This window comes from Pristiophorus japonicus, chromosome 8 (assembly GCF_044704955.1).
Source record: "Pristiophorus japonicus isolate sPriJap1 chromosome 8, sPriJap1.hap1, whole genome shotgun sequence".
Taxonomy (NCBI): Eukaryota; Metazoa; Chordata; class Chondrichthyes; family Pristiophoridae; genus Pristiophorus; species Pristiophorus japonicus.
In genome coordinates this window covers 206,582,130-206,606,166 of record NC_091984.1, presented here as the reverse complement: position 1 = coordinate 206,606,166, position 24,037 = coordinate 206,582,130, and the positions used below count along the sequence as shown (strand labels likewise).

At 44.5% G+C, this 24,037-nt stretch overlaps 1 protein-coding gene across 1 annotated transcript in view; it reads right to left on the bottom strand.

Annotated features, from left to right (window-relative positions):
• The window catches only part of LOC139269246 (protein FAM216A), a 55,263-nt gene that overhangs the window by 7,011 nt on the left and 24,215 nt on the right, over positions 1 to 24,037 (bottom strand). The window contains exons 4-6 of the mRNA XM_070888335.1: positions 10,449 to 10,585; positions 1,236 to 1,362; positions 491 to 671 (exon numbers count right to left, since the gene is read on the bottom strand). Of these exons, the coding sequence (XP_070744436.1) occupies positions 491 to 671; positions 1,236 to 1,362; positions 10,449 to 10,585 (445 nt within the window). The remainder of the gene's footprint in view (positions 1 to 490; positions 672 to 1,235; positions 1,363 to 10,448; positions 10,586 to 24,037) is intronic.

Here is a 24,037-nt window from a genome sequence, read left to right as displayed (position 1 = left end):
TCGTGGACATTAAACAATTTGTTGTCTTTTTTCTCAGATGGCTTAACAAAATAGCAGATAATTCTATTTGCGTGAGCCTAGCAGGAGATGTCAGTTGAGAATATACACTTCAAAGAGGAGATAATCTGTTTTGTTGACAGACCTACATTAGAGGACATGATGTAGTTCAGATCACGAGGGTCCTAAGGTTACAAACCTGGGCTATGTTATAACTAGATATTGGGCAATACGAGCACACTTCCGAATATAAGACACTCCGACTACTTGCATGAGGAACCAACGTTGCAGTACCTGAGAGAATATCAAAGGAAGACCTGAAATTTAAATTTAACACTCGCTTTCAACCTAGTGGACACTCTAATCGATATCTAGACTAACATGCCAATATTGTAAAATAATTACTCAATATTTCAACCACTAGTTCTTAGTTGTGCAACATTCCTTAGATTTAGATAAACAATGAAGAGAAATTAATGTAAAATACGCAAACCTCTGGCTGCTGTTCCCTATCTTGGGGAGGGAAATTGGTCCACCAGGCTGTAATGTTGGTGACTGCTTTACAGAGCTTTGAGATGTTGATGATCTGCTACTACTTTGCATCCATGTTTCTTTTTGGGACTGTTTTATGAGATAATCGGTGTATTTCTGACATTCATGTGGGGTTATATACCCTGATATGGATAAATGAGAATTGGGTATTCAGGTTATTGCAATTACATGAAATGTTAATTATAGCTCCACTGCCAAGCTACATCAATTGAAAGGGTAAAGCTCAGTTGTTGGACTTATCGTAGCTACTTCACTATAGATGACTCTTCCAATCTTCCTACCCTTGGTTAATATGGTGTGCTTCAGTTCAGAGAGTTCAAACTATGAGCATAGTTGTTCAATTCACCCATTGTATAGCAGTTTAATGGCAAACATATATCCTAAACAATTCACTTTCCCATCTCCTAAACTCAGCCTTCCATAATTATGATTTTTCTTAAATTAAAGAATATTTGAACTTAGTCTTTTTACTTAAATTGGAATCTTCCTGGCTTTCCATGCCCCCCTCTAACTTAGTCTTCTGTGTTTCTCACTATCTCTTTAAACTCATCATTTTTGCAAGATAACTGTACACAATGCAATAGAGACAGTAAAGTACAATACTTAAGCTACCTCATGATTTTGTTCAAACTTTGACAAAAAGGTAATATATTAGTGTTAATTATCATTAAATGTTTGCTACTTACCAAGCTGCGTACGATGTTGCAACATGCTTAAGTACTGTCTCTGCATCAACTTGTGCATGTGATCTGTACTGTAGATGTTAGCAATACTATATAGATATCGCTTCTGTCCCGTTTTCAAGCCTGGATGCTAGAATAGATATCTATGTTAACAGCATTAACTACTAACTATCATAACCCCTTTCCAGTGCATCTGTAAATTGTTATTGAAATGAATGTAATAAACCAGGAGTACCCTGTACCCTAAGTTAGGCAATTTTGAATGAATACTCAACAAATGTCCAAATTCTGTTCAATTTAGATCCATTTGGGTTCACATTGTTTTGTCCATTAACAAAAAGTAAATAGTGGTGAATATATGCAGGAGGATTATTTCTCCCTGAATCTATATTGTCACTGTACTTGTATACAGAACAGAAGACATTTGCATTTGTATAGCACCTTGAGTCTCTGGAACATTTAAGAGTTTTACATCCAAATAATTACTTTTGAAGTGCAGTGATTATGTAAGCAAATGTGGAAGCCATTTTGTGCACAGCAAGATACCATAAAGAGCAATAAGATTGTATGACCAAATAATCTATTTTTAGTTGTATTGGCTGAAGGAGGAATGTTGACCTAGACACTGGGAGAACTGTCTGCAGGCAGCTGTGGTTTATCATGGATGAATTACAACAATAATTCTGGCGTAAAAATAAAAAAGGGAAGGTGGCTCAACCGTGGCTATCTAGGGAAATCAGGGATAGTATTAAAGCCAAGGAAGTGGCATACAAATTGGCCAGAAATAGCAGCGAACCTGGGGACTGGGAGAAATTTAGAACTCAGCAGAGGAGGACAAAGGGTTTGATTAGGGAAGGGAAAATGGAGTACGAGAAGAAGCTTGCAGGGAACATTAAGGCGGATTGCAAAAGTTTCTATAGGTATGTAAAGAGAAAAAGGTTGGTGAAGACAAACGTAGGTCCCCTGCAGTCAGAATCAGGGGAAGTCATAACGGGGAACAAATAAATGGCAGACCAATTGAACAAGTACTTTGGTTCGGTATTCACTAAGGAGGATACAAACAACCTTCCGGATATAAAAGGGGTCAGAAGGTCTAGTAAGGAGGGGGAACTGGGGGAAATCTTTATTAGTCGGGAAATTGTGTTGGGGAAATTGATGGGATTGAAGGCCGATAAATCCTCAGGGCCTGATGGACTGCATCCTAGAGTACTTAAGGAGGTGGCCTTGGAAATAGCGGATGCATTGACAGTCATTTTCCAACATTCCATTGACTCTGGATCAGTTCCTATGGAGTGGAGGGTAGCCAATGTAACCCCACTTTTTAAAAAAGGAGGGAGAGAGAAAACAGGGAATTATTGACCGGTCAGCCTGACCTCAGTAGTGGGTAAAATGATGGAATCAATTATTAAGGATGTCATAGCAGTGCATCTGGAAAATGGTGACATGATAGGTCCAAGTCAGCATAGATTTGTGAAAGGGAAATCATGCTTGACAAATCTTCTGGAATTTTTTGAGGATGTTTCCAGTAAAGTGGACAAAGGAGAACCAGTTGATGTGGTATATTTGGACTTTCAGAAGGCTTTCGACAAGGTCCCACACAAGAGATTAATGTGCAAAGTTAAAGCACATGGGATTGGGGGTAGTGTGCTGACGTGGATTGAGAACTGGTTGTCAGACAGGAAGCAAAGAGTAGGAGTAAATGGGTACTTTTCAGAATGGCAGGCAGTGACTAGTGGAGTGCCGCAAGGTTCTGTGCTGGGGCCCCAGCTGTTTACATTGTACATTAATGATTTAGACGAGGGGATTAAATGCAGTATCTCCAAATTTGCGGATGATACTAAGTTGGGTGGCAGTGTGAGCTGCGAGGAGGATGCTATTAGGCTGCAGAGTGACTTGGATAGGTTAGGTGAGTGGGCAAATGCATGGCAGATGAAGTATAATGTGGATAAATGTGAGGTTATCCACTTTGGTGGTAAAGACAGAGAGACAGACTATTATCTGAATGGTGACAGATTAGGAAAAGGGGAGGTGCAACGAGTCCTGGGTGTTATGGTACATCAGTCATTGAAGGTTAGCATGCAGGTACAGCAGGCGGTTAAGAAAGCAAATGGCATGTTGGCCTTCATAGCGAGGGGATTTGAATACAGGGGCAGGGAGGTGTTGCTACAGTTGTACAGGGCCCTGGTGAGGCCACACCTGGAGTATTGTGTACAGTTTTGGTCTCCTAACTTGAGGAAGGACATTCTTGCTATTGAGGGAGTGCAGCGAAGGTTCACCAGACTGATTCCCGGGATGGCGGGACTGACCTATCAAGAAAGATTGGATCAACTGGGCTTGTATTCACTGGAGTTCAGAAGAATGAGAGGGGACCTCATAGAAACGTTTAAAATTCTGACGGGTTTAGACAGGTTGGATGCAGAGGGAATGTTCCCAATGTTGGGGAAGTCCAGAACCAGGGGTCACAGTCTGAGGATAAGGGGTAAGCCATTTAGGACCGAGATGAGGAGAAACTTCTTCAACCAGAGAGTGGTGAACCTGTGGAATTCTCTACCACAGAAAGTAGTTGAGGCCAATTCACTAAATATATTCAAAAGGGAGTTAGATGAAGTCCTTACTACTCGGGGGATCAAGGGTTATGGCGAGAAAGCAGGAAGGGGGTACTGAAGTTTCATGTTCAGCCATGAACTCATTGAATGGCGGTGCAGGCTAGAAGGGCTGAATGGCCTGCTCCTGCACCTATTTTCTATCACCTCACCTGAAGGATCACACTTTCAATACTGCACTCAGAGCTCGATTATATGCTCAGGTTTTGGAGTGCAATTATGAATTCACATACTTCTGACTCCAAGGTGAAAGTGTTACCACTGAGCCAAGACTGACACTATTAATATGAATTTGTGCAAATAGTGCAACCATTTGACTTCACCAGACTGGAGCTATTGTGCTATTCTCGAAGCACCCACAAATAATTTAAAGTATTTAACAACACAAATCCTTTTAACTGATAAAATTGTAGGAGATTTAACTGACTTAAAAAGATACTGCAAGTTATAAAAAAAGAATGCATTGTGAAATGAGAACACATGGAATTTACACAAAAGACCATCACTAATTACTGGATCTGGAAAATATTGTCCAAAACAATCTGAATACATCGAGGTTCCTTGGCACAGGCCATGAAGTCTATTTTGTTTACCAAGAATACTGAAGATTGGCACTTTCACAGGCATAGCATTGAATGGGTTGCTAGGCTTGTGGAGTTATTCATGTTAAAAGTAAGCTCATTAAAATGGATGAAGTCATTCTGCAAGCTTAAAGTTAATAATGCCAAAATAGTGAAAAGCAGTGTTCCTTATACTCCAGCCTCCTCAGCATGTCCCGTCCTTCAGATTTTCCTCTGCCTTTTCTAGGAATACATTTCTGTTTTCTAATCAGGTATCCACTGCAATGCAGTAGATGTTGGTCACGTTATACATAGCCACTACAGAAACCTACACTCTTCATTCTTTTAATGAGCATAAAAAGAGACAGCTGTTAATGAAGGAGAGAAACTATTGCACAAAAGTAAGGAGGTTTGAAGTTTTATGTCTTACTGCTGCCAATTCTGCTTTTTTTTTTAAATCTTTGTAATCTTTTAAAAATATTTTATTATAGAATAGTTTAGTTAAAGTTGAAAAAAGTGATCGATACCATGCTTCCAATCAGAAGTTAAATTAGCTGAATTTCAATGCATTTGTTTTTAAACACAAGGCTGTATTTCTCATAGGGCTAACTAACACACATTGCTAACTATGTAGACTTAAAGACACCACTGATGGCTCACTGAGTTTATCCAGTGAGTAGCTGAACCATTCAGCTCAACAAGATCCTAGTTTTGATTCCTGGTATGTGTTGGGTTAGCCGACCTCAGCCAGTACAATGGCAGGGGTGCTTCAATGTACTCTGTGACTGAGGGTTGGAACAGAGGGAAAATTAAAAAATCGGCCACAGTTCTGCTACTGTTATCCAGTAAGCCATGCTAGAAGTAAATCATAGAATCATAGAAAGTTACAGCATAGAAGGAGGTCATTCAGCCCATTGTGTCCCTGCCAGCAGACAAAGCTATCCAGCCTAATCCCATTTTTCCAGCTCTTGTCTGAAGCCTTGTAGGTTACGGCAATTCAAGTGCATATCCAAGTAGTTTTTAAATGCTATGAGGATTTCTGCATCTACTACCTTTTCAGACAGTGAGTTCTAGACACCTACCACAGTGAGTTCCAGACACCTACCTCAGTGAAAACATTTCTCCTCAAATCCCCTCTAAACCTACCAATTACTTTAAATCTATGCCCCCTGGTTATTGACCCCATTGCTAAGGGAAATAGGTCCTTCCTACCCACTCTAGGCCCCTCATAATTTTAGACACCCAAATTAGGTCTCCCCTCTGTTCCAAAGAAAACAACCCAATCTTTCCTCGTAGCTAAAATTCTCCAGTCCAGACAACATCCTTGTAAATCTCCCCTACCCGTCCCAGTGCAATCACATCTTTCCTGTAATGTGGTGACCAGAACTGCACGCAATACTCTAGCTGTGGCCTAACTAGTGTTTTATACAGTTCAAATGTAACCTCCCTGCTCTTGTATTCTATGCCTCGGTTAATAAAGGCAAGTATCCCGAATGCCTTCTTAACTAAGTGTGCATGTGTGAAGATGTTGGGCAAGGACAGGATTAGGATTGGCTGAGGTGCTTCCAATGGTCAAACAGCCTGCTGACAGTCAATGTGAAGGCTCAAAAATTAATGGGTCAGATCTTGCTGGAGAAATAATAGCATGTTAATGACGCACGTGTTATTAATGTGCAAAGTGGACAGCAAATTCAGGGAATTGAGAGATATGCATTGGGTTGCGAATCTCCAGATCCTGCTGGTCGATTTACGCAGCTCTGCCATTTGCTTTGCACAAATGGCATCTCATCCTTGGCCTCCTTGTTATTTATAAGAACTTCCTGGATTTGCACATTAATTGCCCATTAAACTTGCCATGCATAGTTAAGTCTTATAATTAAGAGTATTACTTTTTTTAACATGATAATTGTTAATGCAATGTTAATCATAACATAAGAAATAGGAGTAGGCCATTTGGCCCCTCAAGCCTGCTTTGCCACTTAAGATCATGGCAGATCTAATCTTGGGCTCAGCTCCACTTCCCTGCCTGCTCCCCATAATCCTTTACTCCCTTAGCGTTCAAAAATCTGTCTATCTCTGCCTTAAATATATTCAATGACCCAGCCTTCACAGCTATCAGGGGCAGAGAATTGCACAGATTTACAGCACACAGAAGAAATTCCTCCTCATCTCAGTTCTAAATAGGCGACCTCTTATTCTTAAAACTATGCCCCCTAGTTCTAGATTCCCCCACAAGTGGAAACATCTTCTCGATCTACCTTGTCAAGCCCCCTCAATATCTGATATGTTTCAATAAGATCACCTCTCTTCTAAACTCCAATGAGTATAGGCTCAACCTTTCTTCATAAGTCAACCCCTTCATCTCCAGAATCAACCTAGTGAACCTTCTCTGAACTGCCTCCAATGGAAGTCTATCCCTCCTTAAATATGGAGACTAAAACTGTACGCAGTACTCCAGGTGTGGTCACACTAATATCCTGTACAGTTGTAGCAGGACTTTCCTGTCTTTAATACTCCAGCCCCTTGCAATAAAGGCCAACATTCCATTTGCCTTCCTGATTACTTGCTGTACCTGCATACTAACCTTTTGTGTTTCATGCACAAGGACTCCCAGGTACCTCTGTACTGCAGCATTTTGTAATCTCCATTTAACTAATAATTTGCTTTTTTATTTTTCCTGCCAAAGTGGATAACCTCACATTTTCCCACGGTATACTCCAGCTGCCAAATGTTTGCTCACTCAATTAGCCTCTCTTATATCCCTTTACAGAATCTTTGTGTCCTTACAATTTGCTTTCCCACCCATCTTTGGATCATCAGCAAACTTGGCTACATTATACTCGGTCCCTTCATCCAAGTCATTAATATAGATTGTAAATAGTTGAGGCCCCAGCACCAATCCTTGTGACACCCTGCTAGTTACCGTTTGCCAACTGGAAAATGATCCATTTATCCCGATTCTCTCTTTTCTGTTAGCTAGCCAATCCTCTATCCATGCCAATATATTATCCCCAACCCCGTGAGCTCTTGTGCAGTAACCTTTCATGTGGTAACTTATCAAATGCCTTCTGGAAATCCAAATATACATCCACTGGTTCCCCCACACCCAACTTGCTCGTTGCATCCTCAAAGAACTCCAGCAAATTTGTCAAACATGATTTGTCTTTAATAAAACCATGAAGACTCTGCTTAATTATATTATGCTTTTCCAAATGTCCTGCTACTGCTTCCTTAATAATGGACCCCAGCATTTTCCCAACAACAGATGTTAGGCTAACTGATTTATAGTTTCTTGCTTTCTGTCTCCCTTTTTTAAATATTGCCATTACATTTGTGGTTTTCCAATCTGCTAGGACCTCTTCAGAATCCAAGGAATTTTGGTAGAGTGAAACTAGTGCATCCACTATCTCTGCAGCCACTTCTTTTAAGACCCTCCGATGTAGGCCATCAGGTCCAGGGGACCTGTCCACCTTTAGCCCCATTATTTTACCGAGTACTTTTTCTTTAGTGATTGTTTTAAGTTCCCCCCCTCCCCCCATAGCCCTTTGATGATCTATTATTGAGATGTATTTAGTGTCTTCCACCGTGAAGACCGATACAAAATATTTGTTCAAAGTCTCTGCCATTTCCTTGTTCCCCATTATTAATTCCCCAGTCTCCGCCTCTAAGGGACCAACAGTTATTTTAGCTACTCTCTTCCTTTTTTATATACCTGTAGAAGCTTACTATCTGCTTTTATATTTCTTGCTAGTTTACTCTCGTAATCCAATTTTTTTAGTAGTTTTCCTGGTTTTTAAAAATTTCCCAATCCACTGGCCTTCCATTAATCTTGGCAATATTCAATGCCATTGTCTTCAATTTGATACCATCCTTTACTTCCTTAGTTAGCCACGGATGGTTCTCGCTTCTCAATGTCTTTCTTTCTCCCTAGAATATATTTTTGTTGAAAGTTATGAAATATCTCCTTAAATGTCTGCTACTGCTTTTCAACCGTCTTGCACTTTAATCTATTTTCCCAGTCCACTGTACCTAACTCTGCCTTCATACCTTTTGTAATCGCCTTTATTTAAGATTAGGACACTAGTTTATGACCCAACTTTCTTGCCCTCTAACTGAATTTGAAATTCAGCCATGCTATGATCACTCTTTCCTAAAGGATCCTTTACTATGAGATCATGTATTGATCCTGTCTCATTACACAGTACCAGATTGAAGATAACCTGCTCCATGGTTGGTTCCACAAGGCACTGTTCAAGGAAACCATTCCGGATACACTATGAACTCTTCCTCAAGGCTACCTTGGCCAATTTGATTTGTCTAATCAATATGATGATTAAAATCACCCATGATTATTGCCATACCTTTCTTACAAGCCCCCCAATATTTCTTGATTTATTCTCTGTCCAACAGTGTAGCTACTGTTAGGGAGCCTATAAATTATGCCCACCGGTGACTTCCCTTATTATTTCTTAGCTCCACCCAAACTGATTCTACATTTTGATTTTCTGAGCCAATATAATTTCTCACTACTGCACTGATCTCATCCTTTTATTAACAGAGCTACCCCACCTCCTTTTCCTTTCTGTTTATCCTTCCTAATTATCAAAAACCCCTAAATATTCAGTTCCCAGCATCATGTCTCTGTAATGGCTATCAGATAATACCCATTTGTATCTATTTGTGCTGTCAACTCATCTATTTTGTTACGAATGCTGCGTGCATTCAGATAAAGAGCTTTTAATTTTGTCTTTTTACCATTTTTCCCTGTTTGACCCCACTTTCTGATACTCTTTTATTTTTATACATTCTTGTCACACTCTGGTTATCATTCCCCAATCGCTACCTTATTCTAATGCCTTCTCCTTTCTCTGACTTTTTAAATTTCCATTCACCTGAACCCTCCCCCGCTATTTAGTTTAAAGGCCTCTCTGGCCCAAAATGGGAATAATTTAAACTGTTCAATCTCATTCCTGCATGTAGTCAATTGTTAGTGATTATAAAAAGTTACATTTTAAATTAAATTAACTTTCTTACTTTTCTGTCTCTTATTTCTCAATCCAATCTTTCTTTCCCTCTGCCCCTGATTTGATTCTAATTCACCCACCTCCTATTATTCCTCTGTTTCTTTCTCAATCCTTATATCTCATTGCTTGAGATAATCGGTTGGTCCCACTGTTATCCCAGATGCCCTGTTGTCCTCGTCATGCTCACACTTCAAAAAGTTATGATACAAGAAACTGAAGGGTGCAGAGAAAAGACTAACTAACGGTGGGCGCTATGAGATGCCCCACTCCAGCAAGATCCAACCAAATATCTTCACAGCTGAAGGTGACCAGCAACTGCCTTAGAAAAGGAGCAAATACCTTCAGCGAGAGAATATTGATCAGTAAAAAAATACACAATGTACACTAGAAAATATTAAAATGTATGAATCACAGAATGATACAGTAGAGAAGGAGGCCATTCGACCCATCCTACCTGTGTTAGCTCTTTGAAAGCTATCCAATTAGTCCCATTCTGTTGGACACACTACTGTGTGAAAATTGGTTTTTGTGTTTCCTACATTACAATAGTAACTACACTTCAAAAGGACTTCATTGGTTGTAAACCACCTTGGAACATCCTACAGTTGAGATATGCTCTGTATAAATGCAAGCCATTATTTCTATAAATGTCAAGAGGTCTGGCATTAAGTTGACTGTTTATCCTGTTGCATGGGGCAGGTGGAGCAAAGACCAATGTTTTCATCAGCAGTATGAAGACCCAGTAGCAAGGACTAGACCTTTCCCCAAGATCATAACACCCAGCACTCACTAGGTTAGCAAAACTTAGATCTTTCATTAACATAAACTCAGGAGAAATAAATGAAAGTCATAAGAGTGATATGATTAAGATATATATGATTGAACAACAGCAATTTCTATAATTTTATAATGTGTACAGCAGAATGCCCAATACCAGATACTTTTATGTAAATGCCTGGGATAATGGGATTAAAATAATATCAAATGACTTTGTTTTAGGAGGATATTGTAGGCATGTAGTGCAGACACCTGCAGAAATGGTGCGCTCTCCACTGATCTGGGGATGTGTATAGTTTTCAGCTGTGGACTGAGTGACAATTGCTGCAGCATAACTCGATATTCTCCGGCTTTCCGTTCCTTCATTTCAGCTATTTTCTCTGCCAGCGCTAGAAGATAGAATAGAAGCAGAAAAATTAGATGGGACAACATGTTTCATTCCAACTCAAAAAGAAAGTGTTTTATATATGTTCTAAACTTTACAATGCTGTTTCTGTCATTTTAAAACATGAGGCTTAATCGCTATGTTATCTAATGCTATTTGTTCTTCGGCTGTGAATGACATTGGCAAGTTCACATTAGTGCCCTGTCCTAGTTTCCCCAAGAAGAGGACATGCCTTTTTCTTGAATCATTGCAATCCTTGTGGTGATGGTGCTCCCACATTGATGTTCATTCAAAAAATTTCAGGATTTTTGCCCAGTGACAATGAACAAATGGTAAAATATGTCCAACTCAAGACAGTGTTCAACGTGGAGGGATCTTTGAGGTGATGGTCATCCCATAACATTTCTGCTCTTTTCCTTTTTGGTGGTGGGAGGTTGCAGGGCTGAGGATTGCTGCCAAAGTAAGCTTGGCGAGTTGCTACAGTGCATCCTGTAGATGCTCACATATTGCAGCTGCACTGTACTGGAGGTGTAAGGTGTAGATAGTGAGTCCAGTAGCAGAGCCACCAATCAACTGGATCATATCAAATTGTTGCAGCTACACCGAGCAAGGAGAATGATGTGACTATTCAATCATAGGCCTAACTTAAGCCTTGTAGATGGTGGAAAGGCTTTAAGGGGTCATAAGATAAACCACTCACTGTAGTGTATCCAACTTGTGCCCTGTTCTTGTAGCCATGATGGGTCAGGTTTTCTGGTGATTGATGACTCACAAGGTATTGATGGTTGGGGACTTATTGATGATGGTGCCATTCAAGGTCAGGGGTAGATGATTGGGCTTTATCTTGTTGGAGATAGTCTAGCACTAAATGTGGCTCAAATGTGTGTCAAGCCAAGGATAGATGTATACAGACATCTCACTACAACAGTATTTTCTATAGAGACAATATATCTGTCTTTAAATCATTTATATTGCATCTACCCTTTTCACTGCAAAATCCCAAACAGGATGAAAACAAAAATAATATGGTAAGACTCTTCCCCAAGTCACTGTAAAGCAACATCTTGATACAGAGTGGCATAGACAGATAACAGACAATCAGCTTGCCTTGGACATTCATTCTCATAATACATTATCTTCTGACATGCAATGGCAGGTTACATGTGCAAGGGAAGAAAATATGGCAATAAATAAAAATAATCAAGATTTTTTTTTAATAAGATACAAATCTTACAAGGATATAGGAAGAGAAGTAGGCCATAGAGCTGCCCCCACCCCCTCCACGCCCGCCCCTGAGCCTGTTCGGTCATCATTCTATTCGATCTTGGCTGATCTGTACCACAGCCCCATTTGCCTCCCTTTTCTTCACAGCCCCATTTGCCTGCCTTTTCTTCATGTTCCTTGATATCCATACCTAACAAAGCTCTATCAATCTCAATCTCTCAAATGTCAATTCACCCAGCATCCACAGCCTTTCGGGAGAGAATTCCAGATTTCTACTTTGTGTGAAAAGCGCTTCCTGATTTCATTGCTAACTAGCCTAACTGTAGCTTTTTGAATATGTCCTCTGTTCTGGATTCCCCCACCGAAGGAAATAGTTTCTCTGTATCTACCCTATTGAATCCCTTTATCATGTTGAACATCTTCGTTACATCATCCGTCAACTATCTAAAGTCAAAGGAATACAAACTAAGTTAATGCAGCCGGTCTGCATAATTTAACCCTTTAAGCCCCAGTATCATTCTGATAAATCTATGCTGTAACCACCAGCTTCCACCAAAGCTAATGGGCTGGATTTTCAGCTGATTTGCTTTCCATTTAGCGCCTTGGCGGAGCGAAAAATGAGGCACACAACATTTTGCACCCAGGCAGAACCTTCGGCAATGGTTTTGCGGCGGCGCTAATACTTAGCGCCCCGCCGCTGTTTTGACCATTTTGATGACGTAACTCGTCGTGCATCACCGCGCTAGTACCCCGGGCGCAACTTTTGATCACTTCGCCAGAGAACCCGCCAAGAAAAAACAGTCGGACCCAGGGTGCACCAGGTGCTAATGGCGCAATGTTGACATCAGAGGAGAAAGTCGGAGTTAAATTATTAAAAGCATTGGGAGAAGGCAGCTGCGTTATTGCATACTTTTGATTGCGAAGCTTATGTGAGTTTCTAGTTTGTTTTATAAAAGGACATTTTAAAAGATATGGGGGCCATGCTAGGTCGGGAGCCAGTAATCCTGGCTGCTATATTCATATGGCTTCAAGCTGGAAGGCGGCTTATTGTTTGATCATTTGTAACGTAATCTAAGAGGTCATAGACGTATGAGGAGGAGGACTTACCCCCCACGAACTAACAGGGAACATAGCTCATACCTCCAGCTCTCTGAAGCACAGTGCGTTAGTAAGCTGTGTTCCGAAAAGAGGTGGACACAGAGATATACCAGCTCCTACAGGCAGACCTACAGCCTACCAGCAGCAACAGCACTGTACTGCCGTTGAGGTGAAGGTGACAATGGCACTTGCCTTTTATGCCTCCAGCTCCTTTCAGACCTCAGCGGGGGACTTATGCTCCATCTCGCAGCATGCTACACATTGCTGCATTCGTCAGGTGATTACACTGTACGCACGCTGGATGGACTTCATAAACTTCCCAATGACCAGGGAGACCCAAAATGAGAGGGCTGTTGGTTTTAGATGATTTGCTGGCTTCCCCAAAGTTCAGGGTGCTCTTGACTGTATGCACATCACCCTGCGAGCACCTTTACAGAATGCAGAGGTTTTCCGAAACCGAAAAAGATTCCACTCCATGAATGTATAGATCTTCTGCGACCATACTGAATACATCATGGCAGTCAATGCCCATTATCCAGGGAGCATCCATGATGCTTTCATCTTGCGTGAGAGCAGTGTCTCATGCCTGTTCCAGCGTCAACAACAAAGCCAGAGCTGGCTGCTCGGGGACAAAGGTTACGGCCTCGCCACCTGGCTCATGACCCTCCGCCGGAACCCTCAGACAGAAGCCGAGCATTGCTATAATGAGAGCCATGCAGCCACATGCATCATCGAACAAACAATTGGAGTGTTCAAGCAGCGCTTCCGATGCCTGGACCACTCTAGAGGCTGCCTACAATACTCCCCTCAGCAAGTCTCAGAGTTCATTGTGGTGTGCTGCATGCTACAGAACTTAGCCATCATGAGGGGACAGGAATTGCCAATGGGGATTGCAGGAGAGCCTCAGGAGAAAAGGAGGAGGAAGACGATGAGGATGAGGAGGAGGAAGAGGAGCCTGGCAAGCAACCCATGCCACCACCACCACAACCACAGGGGAGGCCTCATGGAGATTTCGCTGCTGCAAAAGCCTTATGTTGGCAGCTCATAATTGAACACTTTGCTTGAAGAGTGAACGGCTCATTTGAGCATTGCCTGTCCACTCTATCCCACCATGTTGACTATTCTCCCTCTTATTCTGAAAATGAGACACTACACAGGAATGGTTAAGATGAACAAAAAAAAACTGTATTAAACATTGTAAGACTAAAAATAAAATAAGCTGCATCCAGCAGTGTGATCATTCAACAACATTAACAACATAATCCAGTGTGAAACTTTAACATAATCTGTAACATAATACTTTAACATAAAACATATGATACTTTCAGCATCAACATAATGCAGCAATCCTGCCCTACTATTTTTTGCCACCCTTCCCCTTACCACCCTCCCTTGCCTGCTGCTCCTACCCAAAGTGGCACCAAGATGGCATGCAGCAAGGCTGCCAGAGCCCTGCTGTGTTGTCTGGGGATGCACTGGAAAAGCTCATGGCATGGAAGGCCTGGCTTTTGACTGGCTAGTCTCTTCATCGGTGTCGCCAGCCACATGTAGTTTGGGTGTGACCCTGGGGAACAGAGTATGGTGGCAGGCATGGAATGCATCACCTGCCCAGGCTCAAGCAGAGCTTGTGCCTGTGATGCGCCATATTCTGCAAGGGCTCGTGCCACACTCTCCGGGACTCCATGGTCACTGTTGGAGGCCACCAGCCTCGTGTGGGCATTGGGCATTGATGGCCTCGCAGGTATCGCAGCTCACAAACAATCTACGACCCTAGTCTGTAATGGTCGCTTTCAGACTGTCAATGTTCGCAGGAATCCTACCCAAGACATCAAGGAGCTGACAGCTGACCTGGATGCTCTCCCTGAACATTCCCACTATGTTCAGTTCCACGTCTGTCTGTCTGTCAGTCAGTCAGTCAGCAGATCAACTTTGCCAACTCATCCTCCGGAGAAACAGCATGTGGGATTCAATCCCAGCACTACGTTGCTGTATGCCACTGGTCCCAGGCGCCTCTATTTCGTCAAACCCTGAGAACGTCACATCATCCTCAGAGCAGCTGGGTGGAACAAGGGTGGATTGACACAGCGCCGCATGCTGCACCGGAGTTGGCTCCTCCGTATCCTCCTCTTCCTCCAGACGATGGCCTGACATGGAGTGGTCCCTTGAGGGATGCTGCACCTGTGGTTGGTCATCTGGATGTAGAAAGCAACAGACAAGTGGTTAACAGCAGGGGGGTGGCGTGGGGGTGACTAGGAAGGTCGCATAGCACAGGTTTATTTGAAGGACCGCCACTACTCCATTATATATAGTTCAGAGACACTGCATAACATTGCCCCAACTATCCCAGGGAGTGTGCAGGACTTACCCTCAGTATCCGAACAGTGATCAGCGCCCCCAGTGGCAGCTGCCTGACTAGTGACGCCAATGAGGCCTGCCACTCTGTCCTTGATGTCGGTGACTGGCAGGGTCAGAGACGGACCGCCGCTTGTCTGTACCTGCTCACGGTGATTATCCAACTTCTTTGCCTGCAAAGATGAAAATGGGAATGGTTGTACGAGGGTCCATCTGCTCTTGCAGCACAGATAGCGACCAAAGCACTTATGCCATAGTGTGTGAATGTAATACAGTCCTGTTTAATGGCTTTGGAAGTTGCAGGTGGTTCATCAGGAGGGCATCGAAGTGGGGAGCAATCTTATGAGATCTCAGAAAGCAATCTTAATCATGTGTAAAGATCATTCATGGCAAATAGGGTGCCAAACTAAGCCTACCTATGTGTCATGCATTTTAGGAGGCAACCCACAGAGTGCTGAGAGGCACCAACAGCAGGAGAACAAATAGTGTGTCAGATTTATAATTGAAGTAATGAAGAAGTGCATGAATTAAAATTGTACTCACTCTAACCACCCTTGTCAAATTGTTAAATTTATTTCGACACTGGGTGCCTGTCCTCACCACAGTGTGTGAGGCAGAGACCTTCTCTGCCATCTGCCTCCAAATCCTTTTAAATATGGATGGCAGTGGTCTAGATCCACCCCAAACATGCAATTCCTACCATCTTCTTTCCACAGCCCCCACTAGAGCTTCATTAACCTCGTGGCTGAATCGCATGGCTCGCTGTCTGGGATCGTTGTCCACCATGAAGAAAATCAAAATCTGAAATGGCTGATTCAGCCCCGGTTGTACTGCGTATGAGCGCTGCCGTGCCCTGCATTAGCGTTTGTGACTGGAGACCAGAAGCGCAGGAAGAACTTTTTAAAAAATTTGCGCATGTGCAGAATGCCAATTTTTTTTTTGTCAGAACTTCGGCTCCGGCACACAAAGTGTGTCGTGCAACGCCAGAGTTATTGCTAACACTCCTTGTGAACTTTAATTCAGCAAAAGTTACAAGCTCTGGCGCCAACGTTAATCCAGTGCTAAATTTTTGACTCCGCCGCGAGTTGCGCCCAGAAACGCAAAAAGCCGAAAATCCAGCCAAATATCTTTCCTGATGAATGCAGTACTCCAGATGGGATCTGACCAGGCTCTGTATAATTGAAGCATCACTTCCTCACTGTTGCATTTCAACCCTCAAGATCAACATTTCATTAGCCTTTTTGATTTTTTTTTGTACCTGTGCATTAGTTTTTACTGATTTGTGTACATGGACACTAAATCCCTTTGGTCCTTTATGTGGTGTATCTAGCACACAAATCACTGACTCCACACGGTCTGGTATAAGTCTAACTGCTGTGACCTTCATCCTTTATTGTTCAGCTCCAGAGTGCTTCTCAGGTGTGGTGGTCAGCCTTATATAGTGCCTGTTCTAGGTACTTCCAGGTTTCCCACCACAGCGCCCTCTGTGGTGTGGCATAGTGCTTACATTACATTTATGGTACTGGGACGATACACACATCATTACATAACACTTTACAATTTCTAGTTTTTCACAATTAAGAAATATTCTGATTTGTCTTTCTTGGATCCAAATTGAATAACTTCACATTTCCTCACTTTGAACTCCACCTACCATAATTTTCCCCACTTATCTTATCTGTTTGTGTCCCTTTGTAACTTCCTGTTCCCATCTACACTACTTACTATGTCTTCTACCTTAGTTTCATATGCAAACAACTCTCTAACCCTTCATCCAAGTCGTGCATATATTATATTTGTTGACATACACAAACCTTTGAAGGTGGCAGGACAAGTTGATAATGATGAGAAAGATGGCAGACCTTGGAGAGGGTGCAGAAGAGATGTTCGAGAATGCCATCAGGGATGAGGTACTTTAATTATATGGAGAGACAGGAGTGTAACGTAGCCAAGTTTGCTGATGATACAAAAATGGGAGGAAAAGCAATGTGTGAGGGGAACACAAAAAAATCTGCAAAAGGACATAGACAGGCTAAGTGAGTGGGCAAAAATTTGGCAGATGGAGTATAATGTTGGAAAGTGCGAGGTCATGCACTTTGGTAGAAAAAAATCAAAGAGTGTTATTATTTAAATGGAGAAAGATTGAAAAGTGCTGCAGTACAGCGGGACCTGGGGCTACTTCTGCATGGAACACAAAAGGATAGTGTGCAGGTACAGCAAGTGATCAGGAAGGTCAATGGAATCTTGGCCTTTATTGCAAGAGGGATGGAGTATAAAAGCAAGGAAGTCTTGCTACAGTTATACAGGGTATTGGTGAGGCCATATCTGGAATACTGTGTGCAGTTTTTGTCATATATGTAACCAGCATACTACTGTAACCCTTATACAATTGTAACCCTCATGTAACCACTACATACTGTACATACTTACTAGAAATGCACACCTTGACCACAGGGGATGTACTTGTGGGAGACACTCCTTACCTGGAGATTCAGGTATACAAGGGGAGGTCCCTCACAGGGCCAGCACTCCTTGGTCCAGGTAATAAAGGTGAAGGTCACAGAGTGACTGTGTCTGCAGTACGTGCCTCGTGTGATTATGTTTAAGAGTTAAGGACTCAACACCTGGCGACGGGAAACGGGAATCACTGAACCCAGAGGATGGCCACTGGTAGCTCAGAGAAATGTTACTGTGTGGGTGAAGACAGGGACGATTTTGTGGAGAGACTCCAGCAGACCTTTGTCACGAAGGACTGGCTGGGAAAGGATGCGGCTGACAAGCGGAGGGTGCATCTACTAACAAGCTGCGGGACAAAAACGTATGCACTGATGAAGGACCTGCTCGCACCCCACAAACTGGCCGACAAGTCTTTTGAAGAGCTCAGCCAGCTGATCAGCGAACATTTAAAACCGGTGAACAGCATACACATGGCCCGGCAGCGGTTCTACACACACCTTCGTCGGGAAGGGCAAAACATCTCGGAGTTCGTGGCAGACTTGCAGCGCTTGGCCAGTCTCTAAGTTCTCAGACGCCTGCAAGGGGGAGATGTTAAGGGATTTTTTCATTGAGGGCATTAGCTATGCCAGGATCTTCAGGAAGCTCAAGGACTTAACTCTAGAAGGAGCAGCATTGATAGCTCAAACTTTCATAGCCGGGGAAGAAGAGACCAAGCTAATTTACGTGAGTAGTCCTGGGTCCAACGTGGCGACGGACCAAGAAATTAACGTAATAAACGCAGCTCAAGATCTCGCAGTCAGACAAAGGCATTTTGTAACTGCCCAAGCTGAAACCGACTCTAAGGTGGGCCCCCGACAGAGACAATGGAGAGGGGAGCGGCAATTCACGCCATCAAGGGGACCATTAACACCCACCATCAGAGTGTTTAGAAACAACCAAGGGAACAATCAGAGAGGAATGCCTGCTAACAGTCCTTTTGTGAACAACGATCTCAGCCAATGCTGGAGATGCGGGGCCAGACATTATGCAAAAAGCTGCAAATTTCAGCAGTTCGTCTGTAGGAATTGTAATGCCAGAGGACATTTGGCTAGGGTTTTCAAACAGCTGGTAGCGAGGCTAATCTATGAAACAGAGGAATCAGATGAGGGGCTTGCAGTGCAGGACAATGCCTGAGGTAAAGCCATGGATGCTGAAGTTTAGCGGGTTCATGTGGCTGACGTCCACAGCTCATACACCAAAACGCCACCCATGATGATGAAAGTTTCATTGAATGGCATCCCGGTGCACAGGGAGCTGGACACAGGAGCTAGCCAGTCCCTCATGAGTGCACAACAATTTGAGAAACTATGGCCACACAGAGCTAGCAGGCCCAAACTGGAACGAATTAATACGCAGCTACGGACGTACACCCAAGAGATCATTCCAGTGCTAGGCAGTGCAAACGTGGTGGTAATACACAATGGGTCACAGAACCGGCTGCTACTCTGGATTGTTCCAGGAAATGGCCCCGCACTTTTGGGAAGGAGCTGGCTAGCTGAGATGAACTGGAAATGGGGGGGATGTGCACACCATTTCATCTGTGGAGCGAAGCTCATGCTCACAGGTACTACAAAAATTCGGGTCACTATTTCAACCCGGTGTCGGAACGTTCAAGGGCACAAAAGTAGTTATGCGCATTACCCCGGACGCCAGACCAGTGCACCGCAAAGCCAGAGTGGTGCCGTACATAATGCGGGAGTAAATAGAAAGCGAACTGGACAGGCTGCTCAGAGAGGGCATAATTTCGCCCGTTTAATTCAGTGACTGGGCAAGTCCCACTGTTCCTGTCCTTAAAGCGGACGGCTCGGTTAGGATCTGCGGTGACTACAAAGCCACCATCAACCGGGTGTCCCTGCAGGACCAATACCCGCTCCCGAGGGCAGAGGACCTTTTTGCCACGTTGGCAGGTGGCAAGCTGTTCACTAAATTGGACCTCACTTTGGCCTACATGACTCAGGAACTGGCTGAAGAATCCAAGCTTCTGACCACCATCACGACACACAAGGGATTATTCATCGACAACAGGTGTCCTTTTGGCATCCGTTCGGCGGCCACCATCTTTCAGAGAAACATGGAAAGCTTGCTGAAATCCATTCCCGGCACAATCGCATGCCAGGACGACATCTTAATAACTGGTCGAGACACCGAGGAACACCTCCACAACCTGGAGGTGCTATGCCGACTGGACCGGGTAGGCCTGCAGCTGAAGGTGGCCAAGTGTGATTTTGGCCCCAGAGGTCGAGTTTTTGGGCAGGAGGGTTGCCGCAGACGGGAGCCGGCCTACCGAATCCGAAACGGAGGCGATCCGTCGTGCGCCCCGGTCCGGCAACACATCGGAGTTGCGATCATTCCTGGGACTTTTGAACTATTTCTGGAACTTCCTGCCGAACTTAAGCACATTGTTGGAGCCGTTACACGTGTTCCTGCGTAAGGGTTGCGAATGGTTTTGGGGGTGACCGTCAAGAACGGGCTTTCAACAGGGCGCGGAACCGGCTTTGTTCTAATAAACTGTTAATGTTGTAAAAAAACTAGTTTTAACATGCGATGCATCATCATACGGGGTTGGGTGTGTATTGCAGCAGGGTATTGGAGACGGTCAACTCCAACCAGTGGCTTATGCCTCCAGGTCGCTCTCCCAGGAAGAGCGTGGGTACGGCATGGTCGATAAGGAAGCACTCGCTTGCATTTATGGTGTGAAAAAAAATGCACCAATACCTTTTCGGCAGACCGATAGAGTTAAAAACGGACCACAAGCCGTTAACTTCTCGGTTGTCCGACAGCAAGGCGGTCAATGCAAATGCGTCAGCTTGCATACAACGATGGGCTCTCACGCTGGCTGCGTATGACTACACAACTACACCATACGGCACCGGCCAGGCACCGAAAACTGCGCTGACGCGCTCAGCAAGCTTCCCCTTGCCACCATCGAGGGGGCGGTGGAGCAAAGCGCTGAGATGGTCATGGCCATTGAGGCTTTTGACACTGCAGGCTCCCCCGTCATAGCCCGCCAGATCAAACTCTGGACCAACAGGGATCCCCTCCTATCCATGATAAAGAAATGTGTCCTGACGGGGGATTGGGCGCCCGCACACAGGGCATGCCCCGAGGAGGTCAGACCATTTCAGAGACGGATGGATGATTTCTCCATCCAAGCCGACTGTCTGCTCTGGGGCAGCCGAGTGGTCATGCCCCAGAAGGGGAGGGAAGCATTCATCAGGGAACTCCACAGCGAGCACCCTGACATCGTGTTAATGAAGGCCACTGCCCGGTCACATGTATGGTGGCCGGGGATTGATTCAGACCTGGAACACTGGGTTCGCAGGTGCACGATGTGTGCCCAGCTGGGCAACGCCCCCAAGGAGGCCCCGCTCAGCCCATGGCCCTGGCCCACCAAGCCTTGGTCACGCATTCACGTGGACTATGCGGGCCCGTTCATGGGAAAAATGTTCTTGATAATTGTCGATGCATACTCGAAATGGATCGAGTGCATCATATTAAACTCGTGCACGACATCCATCACCGTGGAGAGCCTGCGCATGGTTTTCGCGACCCACGGCTTACCGGACATTATGGTCAACGACAATGGCTCGTGTTTCACCAGCCATGAATTCCAGGAGTTTGTGTCGGGTAATGGCATCAAACATGTCAGGACAGCGCCGTTCAAGCCGGCTTCCAATGGCCAGGTGGAACGTGCGGTCCAAGGCATAAAGCAAGGCATGCTCCGCATCCAAAGGACCCTCTCTGCAGTACTGCCTATCGCGCCTCCTGCTGGCCTATAGGTCCTGGCCGCACTCACTTACGGGAGGAGCGGAACTCCTCATGAAACGTACGCTCAAAACGCGGCTGTCCCTCATCCACCCAACCCTGGCAGACATTGTTGAGGGCAAGCGCCAGTCCCAAACCGAGTGCCACGATCGTAACTCAAGGGAGAGTTGTATAAAAATGGATGATCCAGTATTTGTACTGAACCATGCATTGGGACCCAATTGGCTGGAGGGCACCGTAATTGGTAAAGAGGGAAACAGGGTCATAGTGGTCAAACTCAATAATGTGCAGATATGCCGCAAACACTTGGACCAAGTAAAGAAAAGGTTCAGCATAGACACCGATGAACAAGAAGAAGAGCATGAGATGTCAACCACACCACTGTCAGTGGAAAAGCAACAAGGACAATCACCAGCATGCACAGTCCCTGCGGCCAGCCCGGACAGGCCGGTATCATCTCAGGTGACAGAAACGCATGCCAAGGCTCAGTCACCAGAGCCTCAACTGTGGCGCTCCACGAGAGAGCGTCGACCACCTGATAGATTTAACCTTTGAGTCAAAAAGATGTGAGGGGGGAGGTGATGTCATGTATGTAACCAGCATACTACTGTAACCCTTAGACAATTGTAACTCTCATGTAACCACTACATACTGTACATACTTACTAGAAATGCACACCTTGACCACAGTGGGTGTACTTGTGGGAGACACTCCTTACCTGGAGATTCAAGTATATAAGGGGAGGTCCCTCGCAGGGCCAGACTCCTTGGTCCAGGTAATAAAGGTGAAGGTCACAGCGTGACTGTCTGCGGTACGTGCCTCGTGTGATTTTGTTTAAGAGTTAAGGACTCAACAGTTTTGGTTTCCATATTTACAAAAGGATATACATGCTTTGGAGGCAGTTCAGAGAAAATTCACTAGGTTGATTCCGGAGATGAGGAGATTGACTTATGAGGAAAGGTTGAGTAGGTTGGGCCTCTACTCATTGGAGTTCAGAAGAATGAGAGGTGATCTTAACGAAACGTATAAGATTATGAGGGAGCTTCACAAGGTGGATGCAGAGAGGATGTATCTACTGATGGGGGGAGATTAGAACTAGAGGGCATGATCTTAGAATAAGGGGCCACCCATTTAAAACTGAGATGAAGAGAAATTTCTTCTCTCTGAGGGTTGTGAATCTGTGGAATTAGCTGCCTCAGAGAGCTGTGGAAGCTGGGACATTGAATAGATTTAAGACAGAAATAGGCAGCGTCATGTATTCAACTATCATTGTAATCCATGTATAAGATGACCCAAGTTGTACACCTTGAGAACATTGACCACAAAGGGGTGAACTTATGGGAGACACTCCTAACCTGGACTTTCAGGTATAAAAGGGGAAGCTCCACCAACTTCATCACTTGAGGTCTTGGTAATAAAGGTAACTGGTCACACAGAGTGACCTTCTCTCAAGTATGGGCCTCGTGTGCATTTATACTGTATAGTAAGGACATATCATTGGTGACGAAAAACTGGGATTTAAACCCACGCAAGCATGGCCACTAGCAGAACAGAAGATTGGAACGACTTTATTGAGAGACTACAGCGAAGTTTTGTCACTAAGGAATGGTTGGGACAGCATTCAGCCGACAAACGCAGGGCTCACCTGACGGTTTGTGGATCCAGAACCTACTCCCTGATGAAGGACCTTCTAGCGCCAGAGAAGCTGGCGGACAAGACGTTCAAAGAGCTCAGTAAGTTGATCGGGGAACACTTTAAACCGGCGAGCAGCATGCACATGGCGAGACACCGGTTTCACACGCACCAGCGGCGAGAAGGGCAAAGTGTTCCAGACTTCGTGGTAGATCTCCGGCGACTGGCGAGCCTATGTAAGTTCCCAGATGCATGCAGAGCGGAGATGCTGCAAGACTTTTTTTTATTGAGGGCATCGGGCACGCTGGAGTTTTCAGGAAACTGATTGAGACCAAAGACTTGACCTTCGAAGCGGCGACTCTGATAGCCCAGACATTTATCTCAGGGGAGGAAGAGACCAGAATGATGTATGACAAAAATCTTGGCTCAAATGCAACAAACGACCAGGGAGTCAACATTGTTAATGCAGCACACAGTTCTCTAGGCAGACAAGGGCAATCGGAAATACCCCAGCATGTAGGCGAACCCAAAAGGGGTAATTCAACAGAGACAATGGCTAGCTGAACGGCGATTCATGCCATCGCAATGGACAATGCGGCCAGTAATGGGGCCATCAACACCTGGTAATGGTGCGCTTAAGGACAGTTACAGAGACAGTCAGAGACGATCGACTGGTAATGGACCTTTTGTTTCCAACAACAGGGCCTCCAGCTCATGATGGAGGTGTGGAGGCAAACACCCAGCCAGAGCTTGCAGGTATTAGCAATATACCTGCAGAAACTGCAACGTCAGCGGTCACTTGGCGCGTACGTGCAGGAAGCCTGCAGCCAGGTTGATGTGTAAGGAGGACTGGCCCGACGTAAGCCCTATGAGGCCAAATGAATGCTGG